The sequence below is a fragment of the Equus quagga genome, chromosome 4 (genome assembly GCF_021613505.1).
Source record: "Equus quagga isolate Etosha38 chromosome 4, UCLA_HA_Equagga_1.0, whole genome shotgun sequence".
In the NCBI taxonomy this organism is placed as follows: domain Eukaryota; kingdom Metazoa; phylum Chordata; class Mammalia; order Perissodactyla; family Equidae; genus Equus; species Equus quagga.
The window spans coordinates 135163738-135187132 of NC_060270.1; the positions used below are offsets into that span (position 1 = coordinate 135163738).

General features: G+C 37.4%; 1 protein-coding gene across 2 annotated transcripts in view; it reads right to left on the bottom strand.

Annotated features, from left to right (window-relative positions):
* The window catches only part of TYW5 (tRNA-yW synthesizing protein 5), a 28441-nt gene extending 5084 nt beyond the window's left edge, over positions 1-23357 (bottom strand). Inside the window, exons 1-8 of one of the 2 annotated variants that reach the window (XM_046658621.1) lie at positions 23130-23357; positions 17956-18110; positions 13650-13719; positions 11265-11309; positions 10296-10433; positions 8441-8528; positions 7935-8051; positions 1524-3519 (exon numbers count right to left, since the gene is read on the bottom strand). In XM_046658621.1, the coding sequence (XP_046514577.1) occupies positions 3263-3519; positions 7935-8051; positions 8441-8528; positions 10296-10433; positions 11265-11309; positions 13650-13719; positions 17956-18110; positions 23130-23207 (948 nt within the window). In that variant the 5' untranslated portion in view covers positions 23208-23357 and the 3' untranslated portion in view covers positions 1524-3262. Of the gene's footprint in view, positions 1-1523; positions 3520-7934; positions 8052-8440; positions 8529-10295; positions 10434-11264; positions 11310-13649; positions 13720-17955; positions 18111-23129 lie in introns of those variants that run through there. The other variant, XM_046658622.1, reaches the window with a different exon arrangement.
* Between the last annotated feature and the right edge of the window lie 38 nt (positions 23358-23395).

The following is a 23395-nucleotide window of genomic DNA, read 5'->3' on the forward strand; positions in this document are numbered from 1 at the left end:
AATTAATTAGTGAATAAATAGAATCCCAATGTAATTATGTACCAAGATAAATACTATTAATGTTCAAGAAAAGCTAATAATTACAATCTACACATGTATTTTTAAAATTTATTTTGAATAATAGATACACGGGCAAAAAAAAAATCAAATACACAACCACAGATTCCAGTCTACCCACCTACTTGTCTAACCTCTTCTCAGAAGCAATCACTATCACTGGTTTCTGTGTATCCTTGTGGAGATAATTCTGTGCATGTACAAATAAATGTTTAGTTCCAGCATACCTTTGTTTTACACAAATGGCAGCATACTAATAGTTTCAAACCTTCTTCTCATTTAATTACCTTGGAAAAATTCCTTACCAGTACGTACATAGATGTCTGCCTCATTCTCTGACTTCCTAGTATTCCATTTTTATATTATGCTCTGCTGTCTACTTGTTCATCATTAGTCTTATTTTGTATCCCTTGTCTATGTAGTACGCAGTACAGTGAGATGTTTTGCTGGCAGAGGAAAAAATTCCTTTCCTTCTCAGGTCAAGCCCCCCCAAAGTTGCCAAAGAATAACTATATAATCTATTCAGAAGTATTTGAGATGAGCTGCCCCTAAGGGAGAAAGAATGGAGAATTAGTAATCTCATCTCCACAGCTCTAAGCCCAGTCTCCATCAGCCAGCTGTGTAAGCCTGAACAATCGTTGAAGCGCTCTGGACTGATGATGATTTTTCTTTTTTTTTAAAGATTGGCACCTAAGCTAACAACCGTTGCCAATCTTTTTTTTTCCCCCTGCTTTTTTCACCCTGAATCCCCCCACTATATAGTTGTATATTTTAGTTCTGGGTCATTCTAGTTGTGGCATGTGGGATGCCACCTCAATGTGGCCTAGTGATGCCATGTTCACACCCAGGATCCGAACCAGTGAAACCCTGGGCTGCCGAAGCCGAGCATGCGAACTTAACCACTCGGCCATGGGGCCAGCCCCTTGGAATTTCTGAGAAGTTGCAGCTAACAGATACTATGTAATATTTTATACATAAAAAATATCTCATTAGGTCTCAACCAGATAGGCAAAAACGATTGGAATACTTTGCATTTGAAATAAACAGACCCTAACATTAAAAATGATGACCAGGGAAATAATTTTAAAACTTCCTAAAGGATTCATCTCCAGCTTTCTAGACAGTAATTTAATAGTGCAACAGGAGCTACCTTAAATCTCTCAGCAAAGGAATACAATTAAATGGAAGCTAGCACCAGCCATCAACTATGTGCTTGCCCTTGAACCATCTCCTTGTACTCTTACAGCGACCCTATAAAGTACAAGTTAGTTCTACTTGAAAGATGAGGAAAATAAGCTTCATACAGATTATTAACTCGCCTAAGGTCATCCAGTTTGCTTCTCAAATAAACTAAAGTGAATATTCACTGGACAAATTGTAATCTCAGTTTTACTTTCAAGTTTTCTACATGACCCTGGATAAGTACTTTGCACTGATTCTCTTACTGGTTAAAAAAACAAACCAAGTCAAACCAAGGAGAGTTTATTAAAAAGCTGACTCTAAATACTATTCAGACTAACAGGGTTTTGTCTTTTTCTTCCCAAAGGAAAAGGAATCATTAAAGAAGTTCTTTGCTTAATCTAAGAAGAAACCAAAGATCAAAATCTAATAATTAGATCTGGCTAATGTAACAATTCCTTTTCTGACACTCTCTTTTCACACTTTTGTTGACCTGAGTAACTTCAGTATCTCTTCCCAAAGACATCTAGGAAGTTCAGAATAATTTTTTATATACTTTTCCTTTCTTATTTATTGTAATTTTCTTTTTATACCTGAAATCACTCCAACTCCAAACACAGGATGTAAGTGGATGAATTATTTTTAATAGAGAACTGTTTTCTTTGTAATTAAAATGCACCAAATTGATGTACTCAGATTGCTTTAGATGGGCACATTTGTGTTCAGTAAATATATCTGGTCTTTCTTCAATGACATTGCAATATAATTACTAGGTGCAAAACAAAGAATGGCACAGATCCACCTATGTACAATGGCTCACTGTGTTTACTGACAACATTATTGGGATCTCTCATGTATTCATTATTGAAAAACTTTTTTCTCTAAAAAAAGGGATAGTGGAAAAGCATTTAGTTGGGAAAACTTCAGGTTAAAGTTTAGCTGTAGGTATAAATTAAAACTGATTTGAATATTCTGACATTCAAAATCTGAAAAAGGAGGCAGGCCTGACATATTTGGTGCCAAGAAAAACCAGGATCAGATTAAACATTTGTTTTGGATGAATCACAAAACTGATAATCCGAATTACTATCATCTTATCCAGATATTCTGAATCCTGATTATATGTCAAAATAACCTATGAGGTCTATCAACTAGATACCTATACCAAACCCTAAACATACTAAATCAAAACATCTACAAAGTTGGGGCCTAGACATCTGTTTTAAAAAGCTCAAAAGATTAATGTAGTAGACACTGTTGGTTGCCCACCTTTTCTCCTTTCTTATCAAGAATCCTAATTTCAAAAATTATCTATTCTGCCCCCATATATACCTCACGGCACGTGAGAGGAAGATGAGTCTACTTGCAGCTCCAGTAGACCAAGTGGCCTAAGAGTCAGTCCATACTGCCAGTAACTGGCTTGGGACGGACAGGTCTACGCCACTTTTAGATCGAGGAGAAGGAAGGATTTGGTGGCAAATTCTGGGAAAGCTTTTGCATATTAAGAGAGGGCCCCTGGAATCCAGCTTGACTTCTCCACTGCATGTAAATGAAGATGCACACGGCACCAACTGCTATTGGCAATCATCCCGTGACCACGAGGGTAGCCAGCCACAGGACGATGCCAACACCGTGGTTGAAAACGGGAGAAAAAACCCCAGAGGTTCTTGGTGACACTATTGAATCACTGGATCAGAAATACTGAAGCCCATTCTATCAGTAGATTATGTGTAATGATTCAATCCATTTTCTTATTGTTTAAGTCGTTTTAAGTTGGATTTTTAGTTATTTGCATCTAAAACCTAAAGAGTGGTTCCAGTACAGCATTCTTTTAACCATAACGATCTGTATTATTAGAAACCACACAAACATCTCTTCATACTTAATCTATAAATCTGAGACTGATTTATCTTGCCTATTCTAATGAATGAATCTTGAAAAAAATAATTTACATCTCTTTATACTTTTCCAATATTTGAGCTGAATGGTATTTAAAAGTTTATATTCATTGCATTCACTTCATGATTTACTCAAAGTTCTTGCTATAGGCTTTGTCTTGAATGTGTAAGACCATTCGCCGTGCATAGAAGTCCCTGTATTCCTCTGGTAATTCAGCCAGTGTTTTTAAGGCTCTATCCAAAATTTGTGCAGCTCTTGATGCTGCTGTAGGATCTTTGTTTCCATAGGTATCTGTTTTATCATAGCATTCAGACGGAAGGTGCCTCCAAAAGACATTCACTCCCACTCCAAACTCTTCAGAAATTACATTATGGAACCATAAAGCTGGAGAAAGTTTAAAAAAACAAGTTAAAAATAAAATCTACAGTTTAAAAAAAACCAAAATGTCAGTGAAATATCACGAATTGCATATAGCCAATGTAAGAAATAATTCTTGTATCTAGATCCCTTCGTTAGCACACTCCCAGCTTTTAACAGAATCATTTTAACTTTTATGAATTGCCAACCAATTTAAAGTGTCAATAGCACAACCCTACGTTTGAAACCTTTGGAAATAGCAATTTTTCCTTTTAACTTGAAAGGCATCATAAAGTTGTAGTTCTGTAATTTGGGGCTGTGTCTGTGTTACTTGTTTACACTTCCTGAGTCACATAACCACATCAAAAGTGTTTATTTTGTGTACACAGAACATTTCAATTATTTGAAGAGTATCTTTGACCTTTTCTGACTCAGTACAGTACTTTTGTTCTCAAAGACTTCCCATTCAGGCTGCATTTAGTTTTCTAACTTGCTTAAATTTGGATTCATTGTAGCCTCAGTTTTATATTTCTAATGCAATTATAATTGTCTCATATTTCTTTCAGCTCCTTTACAATAAGTATATAAAACTAAAGCAAATATTTTGGTGGTGGAGAGGATGAGTAGACTTTATCATATTATAAAGATAATTAATTTTTCCCTTCCAGTAGAAAGTCTACTTCTTTGTTTTCAATTGAGTCTAAACATTTTCAAAATATAGGTGCTACAGGAATACTAAAGCAACACCACAATGTAACAAAGATGAAACACTAATTACGCCAAAAAAATGTTTACTCCTGTGAAAGGGAGGAAGGAAGATTTACAAGATGCTAAATTTCAGAAACAAACTCATTCTAACAGTGCTCTAGGAAAAACAAAAGCTTACAATATTTTGATTTGCAAAACTAGTTTTCAAACATGGTTTTAATCTTAACTACTCTTTCTTTCAGAATCTTTTTTTTCCTTATTCAATATAACAGGGAAAAAAACTAAGCATTCTATGTTAAATTTAAATCCAAAGATGGGGCTTTTGCTTTTCAAATATGTACAAATGTTCAGCATTTCTGGCTTTTTTTTCCCCTTTAAGTTGTCTACAGAATAAGGGAAAACTGCATAGCCCTTAGCCATGCTCTGAGGATACAAAACCAAAAATTTAAATAATGGCAATGGATTTAAAGACTAGTCTGCTGGTTGTTTTCAATATAAGCGAATATAAAAATATAAGAATAAGAAGTCAATGTATCAAATTTTTGTAGACAATCAGTTATACAAAGGACACTGTATCAGGCCCCTTGGGGAATACAAAGATTAACAAAACATGGTTCTTGTCTTCAAGGAATTTATAATCTAGCCCCAAATGAGGGCTATTATATATTATTAATATTTTTTTACTTAATTCTATCATAGAAAAAGTATTAATGATTATGAAGTACATTAACTTGGATATGGCAAATACAACTATAGGCATACCTCACTTTATTGTACTTCGCAGATATTACGTTTTCTACAAATTGAAGGTCTGTGGCAACCACGTGTTGAGCAAGTCTATCAGCACCATTTTTCCAAGAGCATTTGCTCACTTCATGTCTCTGTGTCACATTTTGGTAATTCTCTCAATATTTCAAACTTTTTCATTATTATTATATTTGTTATGGTAATCTGTAATCTTTCATGTTACTATTATAATTGTTTTGGGGCACCATAAACCACACCCACAAGACAGGGAACTTAATAAATGTGTGTGCTCTGACTGCTCTACTAGCTGGCCGTTCCCCCATCTCGCTCCCTCCCGTCGGGGCTCCCTATTCCTAGATACAACAATATTGAAATTAGGCCAGTTAATAATCCTACAATGGCCTCTAAGTGTTCAAGTGAAAAGAGTCACACATCCCTCAATTTGAATCAAAAGCTAGAATTAATTCAGCTGATTAAGGAAGGCAAGTCGAAAGTCAAGACAGGCTGAACTAGGCCTCTTGCGGCAGTTAGCCAAGCTGTGGATGCAAAAGAAACGTTCTTGAAGGAAATTAAAAGTGCTACTCCACTGAACAAACAAATGATAAGAAAGTGAAACAGCCTTATTGCTGATACGGAGAAAGTTTTAGTCCTCTGGTTAGAAGATCAAACCAGCCACAACAATCCCTTAAGCCAAAGCCTAATCCAGAGCAAGGCCCTAACTCTCCTCAATTCTCTGAAGGCTGAGAGAGGGGAGGAAGCCGCAGAAGAGTCTGAAGCCAGCAGAGGCTGGTTCATGAGGTTTAAGGAAAGAAGCTGTGTCCATAACATAAAAGTGCAGGGGACGCAGCAGGTGCTGACGTAGACGCTGCAGCACGTTATCCAGAAGATCTAGCTGAGATCAGTAATGAAGGGGCCACACCAAACAGCAGATTTTCAATGTAGACGAAACAGCTTTAGACTGGCAGATGCCATCTAGGACTTTCACAGCTAGAAAGGAGAAGTTGATGGCTAGCTTCAAAGGACAGGCTGACTCTTGTTAGGGGCTAATGCAACTGATGACTTTAAGTTGAAGCCAATGCTCATTCACCATTCTGAAAATCCTGGGGCTCTAAAGAATTATGCTAAATCTACTCTGCCTGTGCTCTATAAATGGAACAACAAAGTCTGGATGACAGCTCATCTGTCTACAACATGGTTTACTGAATATTTTAAGTCCACTGTTGAGACCTACTGCTCAGAAAAAATAGATTCCTTTCAAAATATTACTGCTTACTGACAATGCACTTGGTCACCCAAGAGCTCTGACAGAGATGTACCATGAGGTTAGTGTTGTTTCATGCCTGCTAATACAACATCCATCCTGCAGCCCATGAATCAAGGAGTCATTTTGACTTTCAAATCTTATTACCTAAGAAAGACACTTTGTAAGGCTATAGCTGCCATAGATAGTGATTCCTCTGATGGATCTGGGAAAAGTAAATTGGAAGGATTCACCATTCTAGGTGCCATTAAGAACATGCATGATTCATGGGAAGAGGTCAAAATATCAACATTAACAGGAGTTTGGAAGTTGATTCCAACCCTCATGGCTGACTTTGAGGGGTTCAAGACTTCAGTGGAGGAAGTAAGTGCAGATGTGGTGGAAAGAACTAGAAGTGGAGGCTGAAGATGTGACTGAATTGCTGAAATCTCATGATAAAACTTTTAACGGATAAGGAGTTGCTTCTTATGGGTGAGCAAAGAAAGTGGTTTCTTGAGATGGAATCTACTCCTGGTGAAGATGCTGTGAAGACTGTTGAATGACAATGAAGGATTTAGAATGTTACATAAACTTCGTTGATAAAACAGCGGCAGGGTCTGAGAGGACTGACCGCAATTTTGAAAGAAGCTCCACTGAGGGTAAAAAGCTGTCAGACAGCATCGCAGGCTACAGAGAAACCCTCCATGAAAGGAAGAGTCAGCTGACGTGACAAACTCCATTGTTGTCTTATTTTAAGAAACTGCCACAGACTCCAAAACTTTCAGCAACCACTACCCTGATCAGTCAGCATCCACCAAGATCGAGGCAAGACCCTCCACCAGCGAAATGATTATGACTTGCTGAAGGCTCAGATGATGGTTAGCATTTTTTAGCAATAAAACATTTTTAAATTAAGGTATGTACATTATTTTTTTAGACATATTATTTTTTAAACATAATGCTATTGCACACTTAATAGACTATAGTATAATGTAAACATAACTTTTATATGCACTAGGAAACCAAAAAATTTGTGTGACTCGCTTCATTGCAATATTCACTTTATTTGTAGTGGTCTGGAACCAAACACACAATACCTTCAAGGGATGCTTTTATATAAATAGAATTTGTTAATGCAGCCCTTTAATCTTAATTATGAATTTTATAATCTTCAGATATTCCTTCTGAATAATCACTACCAATGTTAATTACATCACTAGTTACTAACTACAACTAATGCCTATTTATTGTACAAAGAAATTAAGTGATACTAATTCAGACTAGAAAAGTAACGCACACAAAAGACATCACAGGTGTTGAGATTATAACACTTTGATATTTAATAAAATCTCTAATCTGTTTTGGCTTTGAAATATATTGACCATTTCTCAGTAAAGACTTAAGTGACATACTTCTAAACTATGTAAAGATTTAAGAAATAAAATGATTAAACAACAACCAAGTATCACCTTTCCCAGACATAAAGTGACTTGCTTGATGTCATTTAATAAAATAACTTAGAGTATAATAGTATATTTTTAGGTTGCCTTTGAAACACAAGACTGTTAGTTTTATAAGACTGTCTAAGCATACTTTAAACACACAAACACAGCTGTGTATAAAAATCATCCTGTATAGGACAGGATACATGTGACAAATATACTTTTGTACTAAAAAATCATATAGTGGAGGGGTTACAGAGTACAGAATTTATAAACGGCAAATTACTGAGGTCTGTAAGTCTTACCAGGAATGAATAATACATCTCCAGCTTTAAGGGAGCATTCATGCCTTCTAGCCTTGGAGAACAGCGGGTATTTATCTGAGTCTGGGTTATCTATATTCAGTACTTCTGATTTAGTACCTGAAAAGTTCCAAAAAAAGGATAACACAGTTTAAGCCAAGTTACCATTTTTTAAAAAGTAACCACAATTATAAATTTGAAAATTTATTCTTTTGTGTACAATTACTTACTATACCCACACTGTGAGAACAATTACTATTCTCCTGAAACCTAAGTCAATTTTCAATGACCTACCCTTTATTTATCACCACTGGCATCTATGTAATATAATTGTGAAAATCTCATTCTTCACATACCTATCATTACATGTATACATAAACACAATGGAGAACACAATACATCATAATTAGAAAGAAGCCCCAAAATGTTTTTCTGTGAGCATAAAGAGATTTCTCCAAAAGAGTAACTGAATAAACTAGATTTCAGAAATATAAACTTAAAAAAAGTACCTGATAAATATAAATACTGGGCATCTCGAGGACTGAAGAGTACAACACGCTTTTTTCCTGTCACTTGTATTAAGACATTATCCATTACCTGAAGACCAATAAGAACTTATGGATAAGCAGTATCTAAAATTCAAATAAACAGAACCAATGGTATTCTGAACAGTTAACAGTAAATCTTATCCTTTAATAAGACTTGACTCTCATTATCTAAAACTCTTATAATATTCTAACAATGAAAACATCTGTATTCCAAACACAACTGTGCCTTTATTGAAGATATTTCTGCAGCGCTGCCTTAAAATTGGTAGGACTGGCAAGCCATCAGGAAATCTGACATCAGGAAACTATCTGCCCTTGCGTCACCATGATGTCAGGGAGGGTGGCTACACCTATCTGAGGCTCTCCTGGTTAGTACTGATCTTTTACTCACCTGTCAAGGAGTGCTATGAGGCAACATTAGACAACAGAGTGAAAGCACTTAGGAAGGCCAGGCGCTGGGAAAGTGCTGGGCACTGCTGCAGCCCCTGCGCAACTCTAAATACAAGGCTAACCACACTTGGGTTCCTGGTATCTTGATTTCCAGATTATTTCTAAAGGTCTATAACTTGGCAAATTTTCCTGATGTACTTATTAATGGAGCAATCTTGACTGTTCCTGTGTAAGGGTATACTTTGTTGGTACAGACTGAAAAACGTTAAAGGCAGAGCTACATAACGCTCAGCTAAGCAGTTAAAATATTTATTGAGCAAGATATATTCATGATTATTTACATATCAATTCTACCTAAACATTTCTCCTTTTGCCACTAACCCTTTCACTTAGGTAAACCTTAACTATATAACTAGCATCCCTTTGACCTATTTTTAAGAAAAACTTTACAATATTCCATTATAACTCAAGATAAAAGGGATACTACTTAAAATTTAAAATAGTCATAGAATACAGTTAAAACAATGTATTTGAGTTATCACATCATTTTCTCACCATATCATTCATGTAAAACCTTTAAAAAATAACATGCTAAGATTTTATGTCTATCTCATTTAATTATAGTTACTATGTTAAAATCCTCCCAAGAGGTCCTCACCTGAATTATAAAACACACTTATAAAATTTCACATAGTTTGATTTAGAACTTTCTAAAAATTCTTTTAGCTTTAGAAACCTATTAGGTATTGCTTTAACTTCCTAAATTTCTCCAGCTAACACCAAATCATACACATAACACCAACTCATACACAATAATAGACTTTTAATGTTTTTAAAATATTTATATGCATATATTTAAGTGAACAAAATTATAACACCATAGAATAAATGATTGAGATCAATATTCTACACAACTTGCTGCTCAACAAACACAGCAGACATTTGACACTCTCAAGGGACATATATCCTAAGACCATCAGATTCTTAAAATTGGAAATGGCTCTCCACAAGCTTCTGCCTTTCTCCTGAATAAGTTCCATCTAATCACATGTATCATTTCGCATCTTCATACCACCACTTTATCACTTTTTCCACTTTCGCAATTTCCCCTCTCATCTGGTGGCCATTTTTCTCACGTAAAAAAAAAAATCACTTCATACAACTTAGTCTATATAGATATATATATATATGATGAGGAGGACCACAGAGAAATGTAACTATGAGAAACTCACTAGGCTTTGGCATTAGCTAACTAATCACTCCCTTGTCTCTGCCTTGCAGAGTACCTGTTTTCAAACCTTATGTTTCAGCACATTACATGTCAAACATCTTTAGGGTAGCCTAAAGAAAGTTGAAATTATGAATGTTAAATCTATAAATGCTAAAGATCTACTATAGCTTTAGATTTCTCATTTATGTAGCATACATCATAGTGGGTCCAAAGCTGTAATCCTGGTGAGCTAATTCGAAAAACACTGGAAAAGAACTGCTCATCTTTGAAGAATTTTGGAAACTTAATATCTCCTTCCAATAAAGGAAACTGCTTTCTGATATCTGCAACATCCTGCATTGAGAGAAACATAGTAAGAATTTTAATAATAAACACAATACTGGCATAATGCTTATTTTAGCTAAGGCTGCCATCAGAGCCCACGATATTAAGAAGGAATGAAGCAAAACTCTGTTCACTGCTTTAAAACACTAGGATGTGACCACAGCCAACATATGGTCTTTCAAACGAAGGAATAACAGACTGTAACGAGACTGCAGATTCAACAGCATCACTGCTGTTAAGCTTAATATGCTTCATTAATAGAAAGGTTCTACCTACTTTAAGCAAGAATCATACAACTGTCATCTACTCTAACATTAAGTTTTAAGTTTCGGAGTCAACAACCTGAACATAATCAACAATGTGAAACCTGTGAGTTCTACTGAGGGAGGAAAATAAGAGAAGGTAAAGAACTAAATAGTGCCATGAAGGGAAAAAATATAATCTTGATCATTTTAGGGACCACTCCTTAATACTGTAGCCATATTAATTTGACTCTAAATACATGTCAAAGCTTATATAATGAATTATTCAGAATGTTTATAATTATTTTAGATTCTATTTTATTAGAGGAAAGACAACTGTAAAATATACAGTAGAAAGGATGTCTTAATTGTGTAGAAATTAGAGTAGATGACTAAACACTAAGATTCTATTGTCCTACTTGAAAACTCATCAACTTTGAATAATCTTACTTATTCAAGGGCATAAATCATTGAGAAAAGAACGGAAAGGTATAACACAGGTTATATGTCAGGCAGTAAGTATAAAAATTACAGTGCCAGTGAAAATATAGACATCCATTCAGGTTTTAAGCAACTATTTTATGTTGAGAATTCTTACCTTTCTAGGGTCTTCCCCAAGCGACCGTAAGTAGTACTTCTCATCCTTAAACATCCCAAAGAAAAACAGCATCAGTATTCACTTAAAACTATCAGAAAGCAAAGATGTTAGGAAATAAGTCTTCAAATCTAACCCAGCTAAGCCGTTTTTGAAAAGTTCCATTTTCTTACCCTTCCTGCTAATGCTCTCTGGTGGCCACCTGAAGGAATGTCCTTATATGCTGCTTGTAATAATGACTGGGTCCAGCAAACATTAAGGAAAATAAGTTCTAAAGGCAGCACACACACCACATCTAAATCCACATGCTTAATTTAGGCTTTATACTCAAAATTATTTAGACTCTCAACAGTGTCTTAAGACTTAAAAGAATTCCCATTTGTAATTGCACACATGATCTCAAGGTATTGTTGAGGGCTAACAATAATCTTCTTTAATATAAGATAAACATAGAATAGGAGATAAAATACACTTTTTAATAATAAATTTTTAGAAAATCTAGAACACTGCATTTTATTAAGCAAAGCCTATCCCCAATCATATAAATTCTCAAGCCAAATCCTTAAGAGCCAACTCATGTGTCATTCATAACAGCAAATTTGAGTTCGTATTTTAAAAACTTGTCAATTATACTTTATTCAGTAGCTATAATAGGGAACTGTTTGAATATAAAACATTACTGTTGCCTGCATTTCCTATAAGAATTAGAGAACTGAGATATACCAGGTCAAGTACAAGAGCAATCCAACTCAAGAATTCTGCCTCTTTTATACTTACACTCACCATTGTAACACAAACTTCAAAATACATCTTATTTACCTTAACAACATATTATAAATCTATGATCATAAATTTAACTAAACTCTTAGATTCCCTATTTTTATCTTTTTAGCTAGTACTATATCAGATAAGTTCTACAAATTTATTACTGGCTAAAAAAGTTTCAAAGTATGTTCCTCAAAATTCTAAGAGTTTTCTACCAGTTCTAACGTTTCAGGATTTAAAAAATAAATTCATGTGTCAGACACAGAGATGCCCTGTTCAGATGCCCTTCAAGAAAGGATTCACTGCTTACGGCTGCCAGCTGTTCACTCCTTCAGGTCCACCCCGGCCTTTGAACCAGGGTCATGCTCTTCTTGGAGCAGCCTCAACCAACATCTCAGCAAGATGGTAAAACACCCAGACGCTGCTACCCAACACAGGACTCCTCTAACAGGCAGTCTGAGCCTGCACAGACTCTCAGATGTGCAGGGCCATCTGACAGCTTCCCGTACCCATTCCTTTCACATGTATTACTACCCCAATTGACCTTTGGCACTCCTAACTCCATCTCAGGATCTGCTTCAAGGAGGACCTAACTGACAATCCATATTCATCTTATTCACATACTTTCCATAATTCTTAGACTTGAATCCTTTATCCCGTCTCTATATTTCCTTTACTTCACTTAACATTTCACAGCTGTTTAAATCTGTGCTGCTCACTACCCTTGGACAGGAAAGTACCAAAGGGCAAATGAATATACATGGTAAGGCATGGCTATAAAATTAAAAAACATTTTTCAGGAACAGTTAATGAAAGTAGCTTTGGTAGACGTTCCAGTCATACTACAGAATTACAGATGTGCAGAGTTTGCAGGGATCCTGGTGGTAACCTAGTGCACCCATCACCTGAGGAAAGAACTGTGAAAACGCACCCCTTTGACTATCAAACTGACCACCAGGCTGGGTGGGTCAAATGCAGACAACAGCTTTATTCAAAGCTTAACAAGCAGTTTATTTTTAAAATGTGCTTTTGAGATGACACAGTGGATTTTTTAAAAATATGTTTATGTATAAGCCTCAATGCCTTATCTCAAGATACTTAAATTATTTAAATAATGTAAATAAGTAGAATTCTTCTGCATTTAATCCTGAACAAATGTCATAGCAAATGCAACAGAAATCACATTTAATCCTTTAATAAAAATAACAATAAAATATACAAATCATCTATTAGTCAGTAAGATATGAAAATAAAGTTCTCCATTAGTATTCGAACTTGGAGTATCAGATCAATACATTTTCAAAGGAAGTGATATTAATAACTAACATTTGGTGAGTAGTTTCTACTATGTCAGGCACTGTGCTAAGTACTCTACAGATTTTATTTCATTAGGTACTGCTATTATGCCTATTTTATAGATGAGTATACTGAGGCACAGAAAAATAATTTGGCCAAGGTTTGAGATCTAATAAAGAGCAGAGCTAGGATCATATACAACCAAACCTTAAGAATGGCTATTGGAGAAGGCTACGGCTCTTGTATATCCATTGTTCTTTTATAAGAAAATCCATTTGGTATATAGATATTAATGCTTTCTAAAGAAAATATGTTAAAACCAACTACCTCTGAAATGAAGAATTCTTTATGCTTTTCTTCAGCTGCCCTCTGAATCAACTTGTCAAAAGGTAAAGTTCTGAAATAAACACAAAAGAATCCTTAGACTTAATAACAATCAATCAACTCTTAATACTCTAATCACTATATATATAAGCTTGCTGGAGTTGGATACGATCTTCTGTTTTACAATATCCATAGTTTTTCTTATAACTTATTGCGTGGAATTCTACATTTTCAAAATTCATTTAGCAGTGCGCTTATTTGACATAGGTTGTCTGGAATTTTGATTTCAAAAATTAAAGATTTTTAAATCTATGGTACAGATGGATCCTTCTCATCTATCAAGATCCTCCTATTCCAAGTTACTATTAGAATAATGTTTCCATGGTATCTGGTTACCTTTGGAAATTCACAAACTTTCAAGATCCTATTGCTACCTATTTTCAAGCGTCACGGCAAAACAAGCCTTGCGATGAATGGGGCAAACTACCAGTTTACTTCAGAAGAGACAGCAGGCAAATGGTCCAGTGAGGATCAAGTCCCTCCCCTCTCAGTGATCCGCCTCCTGGCACTACCACAGAACACAGACGCCTTCCAATAAAGGAAACTGCTCTCATCCTCCTGTACCACCCTCTGTGATTTTAAGGCTTCTGAGGACTATCTCAAGAATTTCAGTGAAGTGACCAAGTTTTACTGTTCTTCAATATTTCCACCCAATGTCTGTTTCCTTCCATCCTGGGAACAGGGCTGAACACGGTAGAAGCAGTTTTGTCTCCTTTACCTCACACTCTTGAGCCCAGAGGGCTATCTTTTCCCCGGGTCCCATCCTATCCCTTCAACCTTCTAGAATCAAAAGTACTGCCCCCTACATGAAGATGATACCTTATCAGTAACAACAAGACAACGAAGTCCTCAAAAGCATCTGGGTCAAAAGCCTCCCCTCCCCTCTCCCCTCACACTGCCCTCCAGCCTCCAAACCTCTGATGAGAGTTGTAATCTTTTCACTCTTACTACCAAATATCTTTCCACTTGAAATCTGTATTGGGGAGGTGGGGAGAAAGGGTGAGCAAAACCCTTTCTCCTCCTCTATAAGATGACCTTGGGCTTACCTTCTAGCAGTGTTTTCCTAGAAACATACTGGGTTAAGATAAATGTGGAATGGCAGCTGTGATAGCAGGTAACCCTGTTTATTGTAAAAATGACCACTGATTGGCGAACTATGTCTGGACAAGAAGACTGGTAAGTGGACTATAAACACTTGTCAGGAAGCAGGGATTTGGCTTCCCTATGTGCAGTGTAACTCTTGCAACTGACTATGTCCCTTGGAGGGACCTAGAAGCCAAGTTCATGGGCTGTTTCATGCTACTGGTGTCTGTGGACTATGGGCTTAACTAAGCTAGGGTGTTTCTTTACCCACTTCTGTGGTCTTTGTTCCCTTACCACTAAGCTCTCATTTGGTGAGGCAAAAAGGGGCTCCTGGATTGGTACAAAGACTCCCCCTGATACTATCCTGCTAGAATGCTGTTTCCTGCCTTGTATCCTTTTGCAAAGCTAAGTGAGTCTGATGGCAGATTATGGACAAGTGGGTCCTGAGGGTGTGAAAGTCAATCCAAACTTGAGGCCACTGCTGGTAATTACATAAAGTAAGCACTATAAGAGAGAAGAAAGGAGCCTGCTATCTACTCAGACTAATCTCCTACTATAGTCTCTGGCTAATTATATCAACACATTTACTTGGCATCCTCCTAGTCAATGTTTTCCATCTCTGACCTCACCATGTACCCTTCCTTCCTACCAAAGCATCTTTGAAGAGTTTGCAAACAATGTGGAAGAGCCTCTTGCTCAGAGCCACCTCTGTAAGTGGTGCAGTTGCCCAGGCTCAGCTTTTCTTCCTACAATCCAGAAGTGTTCCAGACTTTTACAAGAACAGGGAAGATAGAGCTCAATCCAGAGAAGCAGAACTTGGGTGCCCGCAGCAACCTTCTCCCTTAGGCAGTGGTACCTGCCAGAGCTTCTGCAGAAGCCAAGCTGAGATGGGGGAAATGAGGTATAAGAATTGGGAAGTCCCTTGGCCTTGAGGTCTTAGCTACCCTGTGCAAGTTTCAAAAAGAAGGGCATGTGCTATTGAGATGCATTTGTCTGAACTGGCATACAGACCAGTAAGGGAAGTAGTATCAAAGAAGGGTCAGGATCACAGGTTCCGTGGAGTCAGGCAAACCTGGGTATAATTCCTGGTTCCAGCATTTCCAGGTTTATGATCCTAGGTGAGTTTTTAAGCCTCTGTTTTCTCCTTTGTATAATTATTATAAAATAATCTACTTCACAGATTGTTCTGACGTTTAAGTGAGTAATACAATCTAGGATGTTTAGCACAGTACCTGATATACAGTAAGTGCTCAGTAAAGGACGGATGGAGGGGTTAACGACAATGATAATGTACCCCTTAGCAGCACACAAGTAGTTACCAACATTTAAAAAAAAAAACTTCACTGTCCTATTTCCCATTCAGAAAAGCTGCTTTGCAAAATCAACATCAGGACCGATGAAAAGTATAATAAACAGTAAGAGCAGGATGACAACAGGAATTAGAAGATGTGATAGGGAGAGGCAGCAAAGCAAAGCTTATAGAAGAGTCAGACTTTTTTTTTTCTTTAAATCTATGACCAGAAGGATACCAACAATATCCTTTCAGCACACAAGGCTCTTCTTGTTCATAGCATCCCGACTCTGGAAGAACAGTGAGAGCTACCAAGAAGAAAGCAATGAAAGCTACGACTTGGAGATGTATTGTTCTCCAAGTGTTTACCAAGCAGAAGTGCAGCCGTGAACTGAAGTGACGGCAGTGACAGGCGTGTGCAGGACTTCTCATTCTCCAGTCTCTCTGTGGCCTACATGCCTCCCTGCTTTCCTACTCCCTGGTAACTGCCAACAATGACTACATCTATTTTTTCCCTTGTACTAAGAAAATAATCTTGCAATGCTTTAGTAGCTCTAGTGAAAGCTTTGGAGGAAGCTGCAACAGGAACTATTACATAATGTATGTGCTTCAAAAACAAGTTTGAAAAGTTTATAGGACATGACAAAACATCAAGGCAATTCAAGACGAAGTTTCAATACCCACTTGTGATGGCATTTGGACTCTCTGGAAAATAAACAGCATTAATTGCTGGCTGAAAAACACTCATCATTCCAGCACTTTCTTCCACTTTCTTGATTTAATAAAAAATGAAATGTCCTTATACTTGGAAAAACTTCTGGCAATTAAATTCAATTCATGGCCTATTAAAAACCACAACTATAATGGTGACTATTCAAAGGATCAAAACCTGAGAAATGCTTTGGCAAGCTCCTATACGAGCTTGGAAAACCCTAATGAGAAAGGAAGGACCTGGACATTAGGCACTCTGCTGAACTCATCTCTAAACTCTGCCAGGCAGAGCGGGAGTTACCTTTCTTTAAAAATCACTCTTTTGTGAACGCCCTGGTTTTTCAGCAGATTAAACTTGCTGGGAACTGCATGTGCTCAGAATTTGGAAGACATTTGTTTTTTAATTTAACATCTTTAATGAAACTCATGGGAATAAATAGCATATTAAAGCTATAAGATCACAGCATTTAAAGCTTTCAAGTTCAGACATTCAGCAGCTTTTAACTATCTCTTATTTCCTTTTAAGAGATTTCAAAGCATAAAATGACAGCCATGAGGGAAATTAAAAGTATTTAAAACTATTTTGTCAAAAGACAAAATCAAGTATGATTTTTTAAAGTTATCCAAGTTGATGAAAGATTATACCAAACTTAGCAACTACTTGTCCTATATTTCTGGAGAGGGCAGAAAAAGAAAATATGGGTTTATACCTATCTAAAAACAATCTGGAATTAGATAATCTTGCAAAAATAAGGGCATTAAAAATCAAAATAGGTTACAGAGGAAAACTTTAGAATTTTTTACTCTAGATAACAATTACGAACTTGCTAGGATGAATTAATTAATGAAGCATTGAATGAATACAGCACATCCAACTTCAGGTGTAATCTAACTCGAGTTTTCTATTCCTTGTGTGAAACTGGAAGGTATTGTTTGTACACCCTATTTAAAAATGGTCTTTGGAAATGTCTCTGTATAATTATGTAAACTCAGAATTCTTGTCTTTTAAAAGTCATTCTTTAAAAATTAGTAAACTATTCCAGGATTATAAAAAACTAGCCAAAAGATGAAATGCCATATGGTCCTTGTATAATAATGGAAACATATTTTAAAGGCTTAAAAAAAGTTATTTGTATCCCCAGAGTAAACCTCAGAAGAAAATACCTATATACAAAGTTCTTACTAATGAAGTCCATCTGGGCAACTGCAGCAACATGAATCTTCACTTCTTTCCTCCCTCCAACTTGACTTAGGTAATCCACTGTCCATTTGCTTGTACATTCCCCCAAATCAATTCCTTCCAACACTAGAGGTTTTCTCTGTAAGTGGGGAAAAATATAACAAAAAATTAGGGAAAACCAACAATATACCAAGAGCTGTATTTGGCAATAAAAGGACAGAAACAACCAAGAAAAGATTCTTGATCCCAAAATGCTCAAACTCCAATCTTTGGACAATTCATGCTGTAACTAAAACAGGAAGAGGACCCATGTAATACACTTAGAACAAAATTTTAACATTAGGAAAACAAAATCAAACAAAACAGCAGTGCCATCAATAGCCTAGAAACAGGAGAAATCTGAATATTATTCAAAGAATTTTCATGAGTGTTATGACAAAAATATAAATGATTAAAATTTGTACTTTATAGTCAAACAGTTTGTGACTTTATTTTGATACCATTTTGAACTTATGGAAGAGTTTCAAGAACATTACAAAGAACTCCCATCAACCCTTCTGATTTGCCAACTGTTAATTTAACATCTGCCCCACTTACTTACTATTTGTTCTCACTCTCACTATGTGTGTATAAAGAGGGACATATTATTAAAGATAATTTAAATTTTTTTGAACTATTTCAGGGTAAGTTGCTGACATCATACTCTTTTATAACTAAAAACTTGAGTATATGTCCTGAGAACAAAGACATTCTCTTATATAACCACAGGATAATTATCAAAATTATATTTAACACTGATATAAATACTATTATCTAATCCAAAGTCCACATGCAAATTTTGCTAATTGTCCTAATAATATCTTTTATAGTTTTTTTTTTTTTTTACCTATTTCTGAGATGCCACAGTGCATTTAGTTGCTATGTCTCTTCTAATCTGGAACAATCTTCAACCTTTTTTTTCTGTGACCTTGACATTTTTGATGAGTACAGGCCAGTTATTTTGTAGAAAGCCCTTGAATCTGGGTTTATCTGATGTTTCTTCATGATCAGATTCAGGTTTGGCATTTTTAGAAGGAAGGTACCACAGAAGCAATGTTGTGTCCTTCTCAGTGCAACACATCAGGTGGCACAGGATATTTTGCCCTATTACTTGTGATATTAATTTTGATCAACTGGTAATTCTTGTTGGAATCAAGTATTACTATGGTAAGTGCAAAAATAATGATTTTTTTAAAAACTCCATTTTCATCTACATTCATTAGATGGCATTCTAAAATCAAAATGAGCTCTAACATCTCCATTTACTTATTTTATTCCCTGGGTTATAATCTATTGATATAACTTTGATGCTCAAATTATCCCAGATTTGGCCAGTAGGAGCCCCTTCAAAGTGGCTTTTGTGATTTTCTACCTGAGCACTTCCTTAGTTTATGGAAAAATAACACAATCCAGCATCCTTTCATACTTTCTCTGCCCCAGCCCTACAGTCCTTTCTTCAAGCAGCTCTGGTTTCTTTTAGTGACAAATGCTATTTAGAAACAACGATCTGGGTGATAAGTGTGTTCATTGTTATTGGAGTGTCAATACTTCTAGGCCTTCTCAGCGGACAGAGCTAGGAAATATGTGAAGGGGTGTGTGCACTCACTCCCCTTCTCCCCAAACCTACACAGACACACAGTTAAGGGATGTATGTAGGAACCATGATACCTCCGATATCGACACCTCCAATTCCAATCTTATACCACAAGGTTCATTCTAATCTTTACTGTTATCTATCTGTAACTCCCCTCTCTAACAGTGAGAAACCTGGTTCCTATCATTCTCAATGCTTCATCAATTACACAATCCCAGAATCCACAATAAGTACTTTCACAGTTGCTAAGTCAAACCACTATAAAAAAAACAAGGCTACTAATAACTACAATTCGGTATTTACAGTTCTTTTTGTCTCTAGACTGAGAGACTGAGGACATATAATTAAAGTACTATGTTCAAAAGTGACTTGGGTACTTAGATTCACTTGTTTTTTTACATTCTATATTAGAGTTTTGTTTTTTAAAATCATTCCACATCCTGTTAATTTTATTATTACTATTACTTTAGAATGTAAAACATTAATGTGATCTCCAAAGTCAAAACTATACAAAAAGATCACCTCATCCACATTCTTCCACTTCATATTCACTCACCTTCTAGAGATATTAACCAGTCTCAATTTCTGGCTTATTGTTCCTGTATTTTTTTTTGCAAGCTGATCAAAGACATATATACTTTATTTCCCCTTCTTTTTTACACAAAAAGTGGCATATTATGTATTTTCTTTTCTAATTTGCTTTTATTTTAGTTTAAAAATACATCCTGGAAATCACTGCTATCAGTTCAGGTTATCTCCCTCATTCTTTTTTTACAGCTCAGTACATCAGAGTGTAAATGGACTATTTAATCAATCATTCTCCTATGCACTGGTTTTTAGGCTATTTGCAATAATTTATAAGTATAATAAACACTATGTAGACATTTTTATATGGTTGGAGGTGTATCCCCAGAGTAAATTCCTTAATAAGAGGGACTGCTACATCATGAAGTAAACACGTACAGTTTTGTTAGATATGCCAAATTCCCCTCCCTAAGGGCTGGACCACTTGGCATTAAGCGTGAGAGCGCCAGTTTCTTCACAGCCTCACCAGGAGGGGATCATGAAAGCCTTTGATTTCTGCAAGCTGATAGATAAGAAATGGTCTCTTGGTGCAGCTTTAACTTCTCTTATGAATAAAGCTGAACATCTTTTCGTATGTTTAGAAGTCATTTCTATCCTTCTTTTTGTCAACTGCTCACTTTTTATCAGATTTTTGGCCTTCCCTCCCCCTTAATTTTTAAAAGTTCTTTACAAATGTGGGCTAGTGCCCTTTTATGAAATACATGTTGCAAATATTTTTCTCCCAGTTTGTATTTTATGTACTCAAATTTTAATCTTTTCTTACACCTGAATTTTGAGTCATAGTTAGAAAGCCCTTCCATAGACCTAGATTGTAGGGGAATTTACCCATGTTTTCTTCTAGTACTTGTGTAGTTTCATTTTTCCATATTTAGATCTCTGATCCATTTGGAGATTACTCTTGTGTATGGTGTCAGACATAAATCTCATTTTATCATTTTCTAAATGACTATACAATTGTCCCAGCACCATTTACTTAAAAGTTCATCTTTCCCACAGTGACTTTTAAAATGTCATGTTTATCACATACTAAATTTCCCTATGAACGGTAATTTATTTCTATATATATACACATATATAGTTTACTTCTATATATATATATATACGTGTGTGTATATATATATAATCTCCAGACTTTCTCTTCTAATCTTCTGGTCTATTCATGCACCTATACCACACTGTTGATTATTAACACGTTTCAAAATCTGATACCGGGGCCGGCCCAGTGGCCGAGTGGTTAAATTCGCGTGCTCCGCTTCGGCGGCCAGGGTTTCACTGGTTCAGATCCTGGGCGGGGACATGGCACCGCTCATCAGGCCATGCTGAGGCAACGTCCCACATGCCACAACTAGAAGGACCCACAACTAAAATATACAACTATATACTGGGGGGATTTGGGGAGAAAAAAGCAGGGAAAAAAAAAAAAAGATTGGCAACAGTTGTTAGCTCAGCTGCCAAAAAAAAATTCTGCTAAGACTATGCCCTCTCATAGCTTCTCTTTAGTGTTTCCCAGCAAAGGTCTTGTTTTGCAATTTTGTTATTAAGTCCTAGTTTTATTACATTGTGACCAGTGTTGTTGGTAACTTTTCACTTTATGAAAGTTAGTGACAATTTCTTTTTGACATATTATGTCTTGTCTGGGAAGATTAAATTACAAAATATTTCTTGTTATGCCTCTTACAAAGCACTTTCACACCCTTCAGTGGATCTTCACGACACTGCCCTGCAAACATCTTATACTAAGGTGTCCTGAGTCGGGGCTGGAAGGGGCAACAACCCATCCAGCACTAGTCCCCCAAATAAATGAAGGCTCCAATCCTCTGCAGGTTTCTAACTCCTAAAAGAAAAACTTCATCCCCGACTTTTGTAATGCTCAGAAAGGTAGCTCCATGACCACTCTTACAGATGTAAACATCAAGTGAAATTGCTGGGGGGCGGTTCTACCATAAGCAGACTAACGTAACCTTGTGGCCTTTTTCTTTTAAAATATCTGCTGGGAGGGCCAGTCAGGTGGCTATCGGTTGAGTTCCCCCACTCCACTTCGGCTGCCCTGGGTTGACGGCTGTGGATCCAGGGTGAGGACCTACACACCGCTCAAGTCACACTGTGGTGGGGTCTCACATTAAAATAAAGGAAGATGGGCATACATGTTAGCTCAGGGCTAATCTTCCACACCAAAAAAAAAAAAAAAAAAAGAGAGAAAGAAATATCTACTGGGCTCTTTATTCTCAGTTTTTCTGAAGCCTGGACTCCCTTCCAAAGTACTGCAAGCAAAAATACTTCTTTTTCCCCGTAATATTTTTCTCTGAGTTTTCTTCTAAAGAGCTGAAGTTCCAATTACACATATAAGAGATTCCCACGTGTGAACTAGAACTCAGGTTACTCAGAATCCAAGACTCGTGGAAGATTTCTGGGGTATTCCCACTGTTCCCCTCCTGGCTCAGCGCAGTGAAAAACTGTTCCTCCAAATCCAGTGACTCGAGGAGACTCGCAGGCGCCCTTTGCGCTACCAGGGGGGCCGCGAAACCTCCTCTAAACCTTAGGAAACCCGAGGCAAGACGGGGAGGCCAGGCGGGGGTGCGGGGGACGCCGGTGGAAAAAGCTTCCTTCGTTGCCACGGAAACGGCAGAAGCCTCGAAGGAGGGCTCCCACAAATCCGCTCTCCGCAGCGAGCCGTGCTTACAGGCACAACGTCTCTCGCCCTCAGCCCCGCGGCCATCCTACCCCCGGGAACGTGGAGCTGTTCTCTCGGGAAAGCGTGACGGACGTGCCGATCCTCACGCCCCAGCACCCCGCCCTCGGCCGCAGGGCCACCCGGCCCTCTCGGGCCGCGCGCCCCTCCTCCGCACGCCCTGGGCCGCAGGAAACCACCTCGGAGCCGCCCACGTGGTAGGGACGGGCCCTCCTTGGCTTCCCGCGGTGCCCCCGGCGCGAGGGCCTCACCTGCGGGTAGAACTGCTGCATGAACTGCTCCTGCGAAACGCCGGCGAGCCGAGGCACCGGGAGGCGCGGCCCGGCCATGGCGGCTCCCGCCCGTCCTCTTTAAAGTCCCGCGAAACTCGGCCCTAATGTGTCCCTTAGCGCGCGATCCGCCTGGAAACACGGCCCAGAGAGAAAAGGTCCGCGAAGCCGGCAGACTCGCGAGAGCGGCGGGTTCCGAGCGCTGGGCCGGGGGCCCCAGGGCCTCTGCGCGGGCTGTGTGCTGGAAA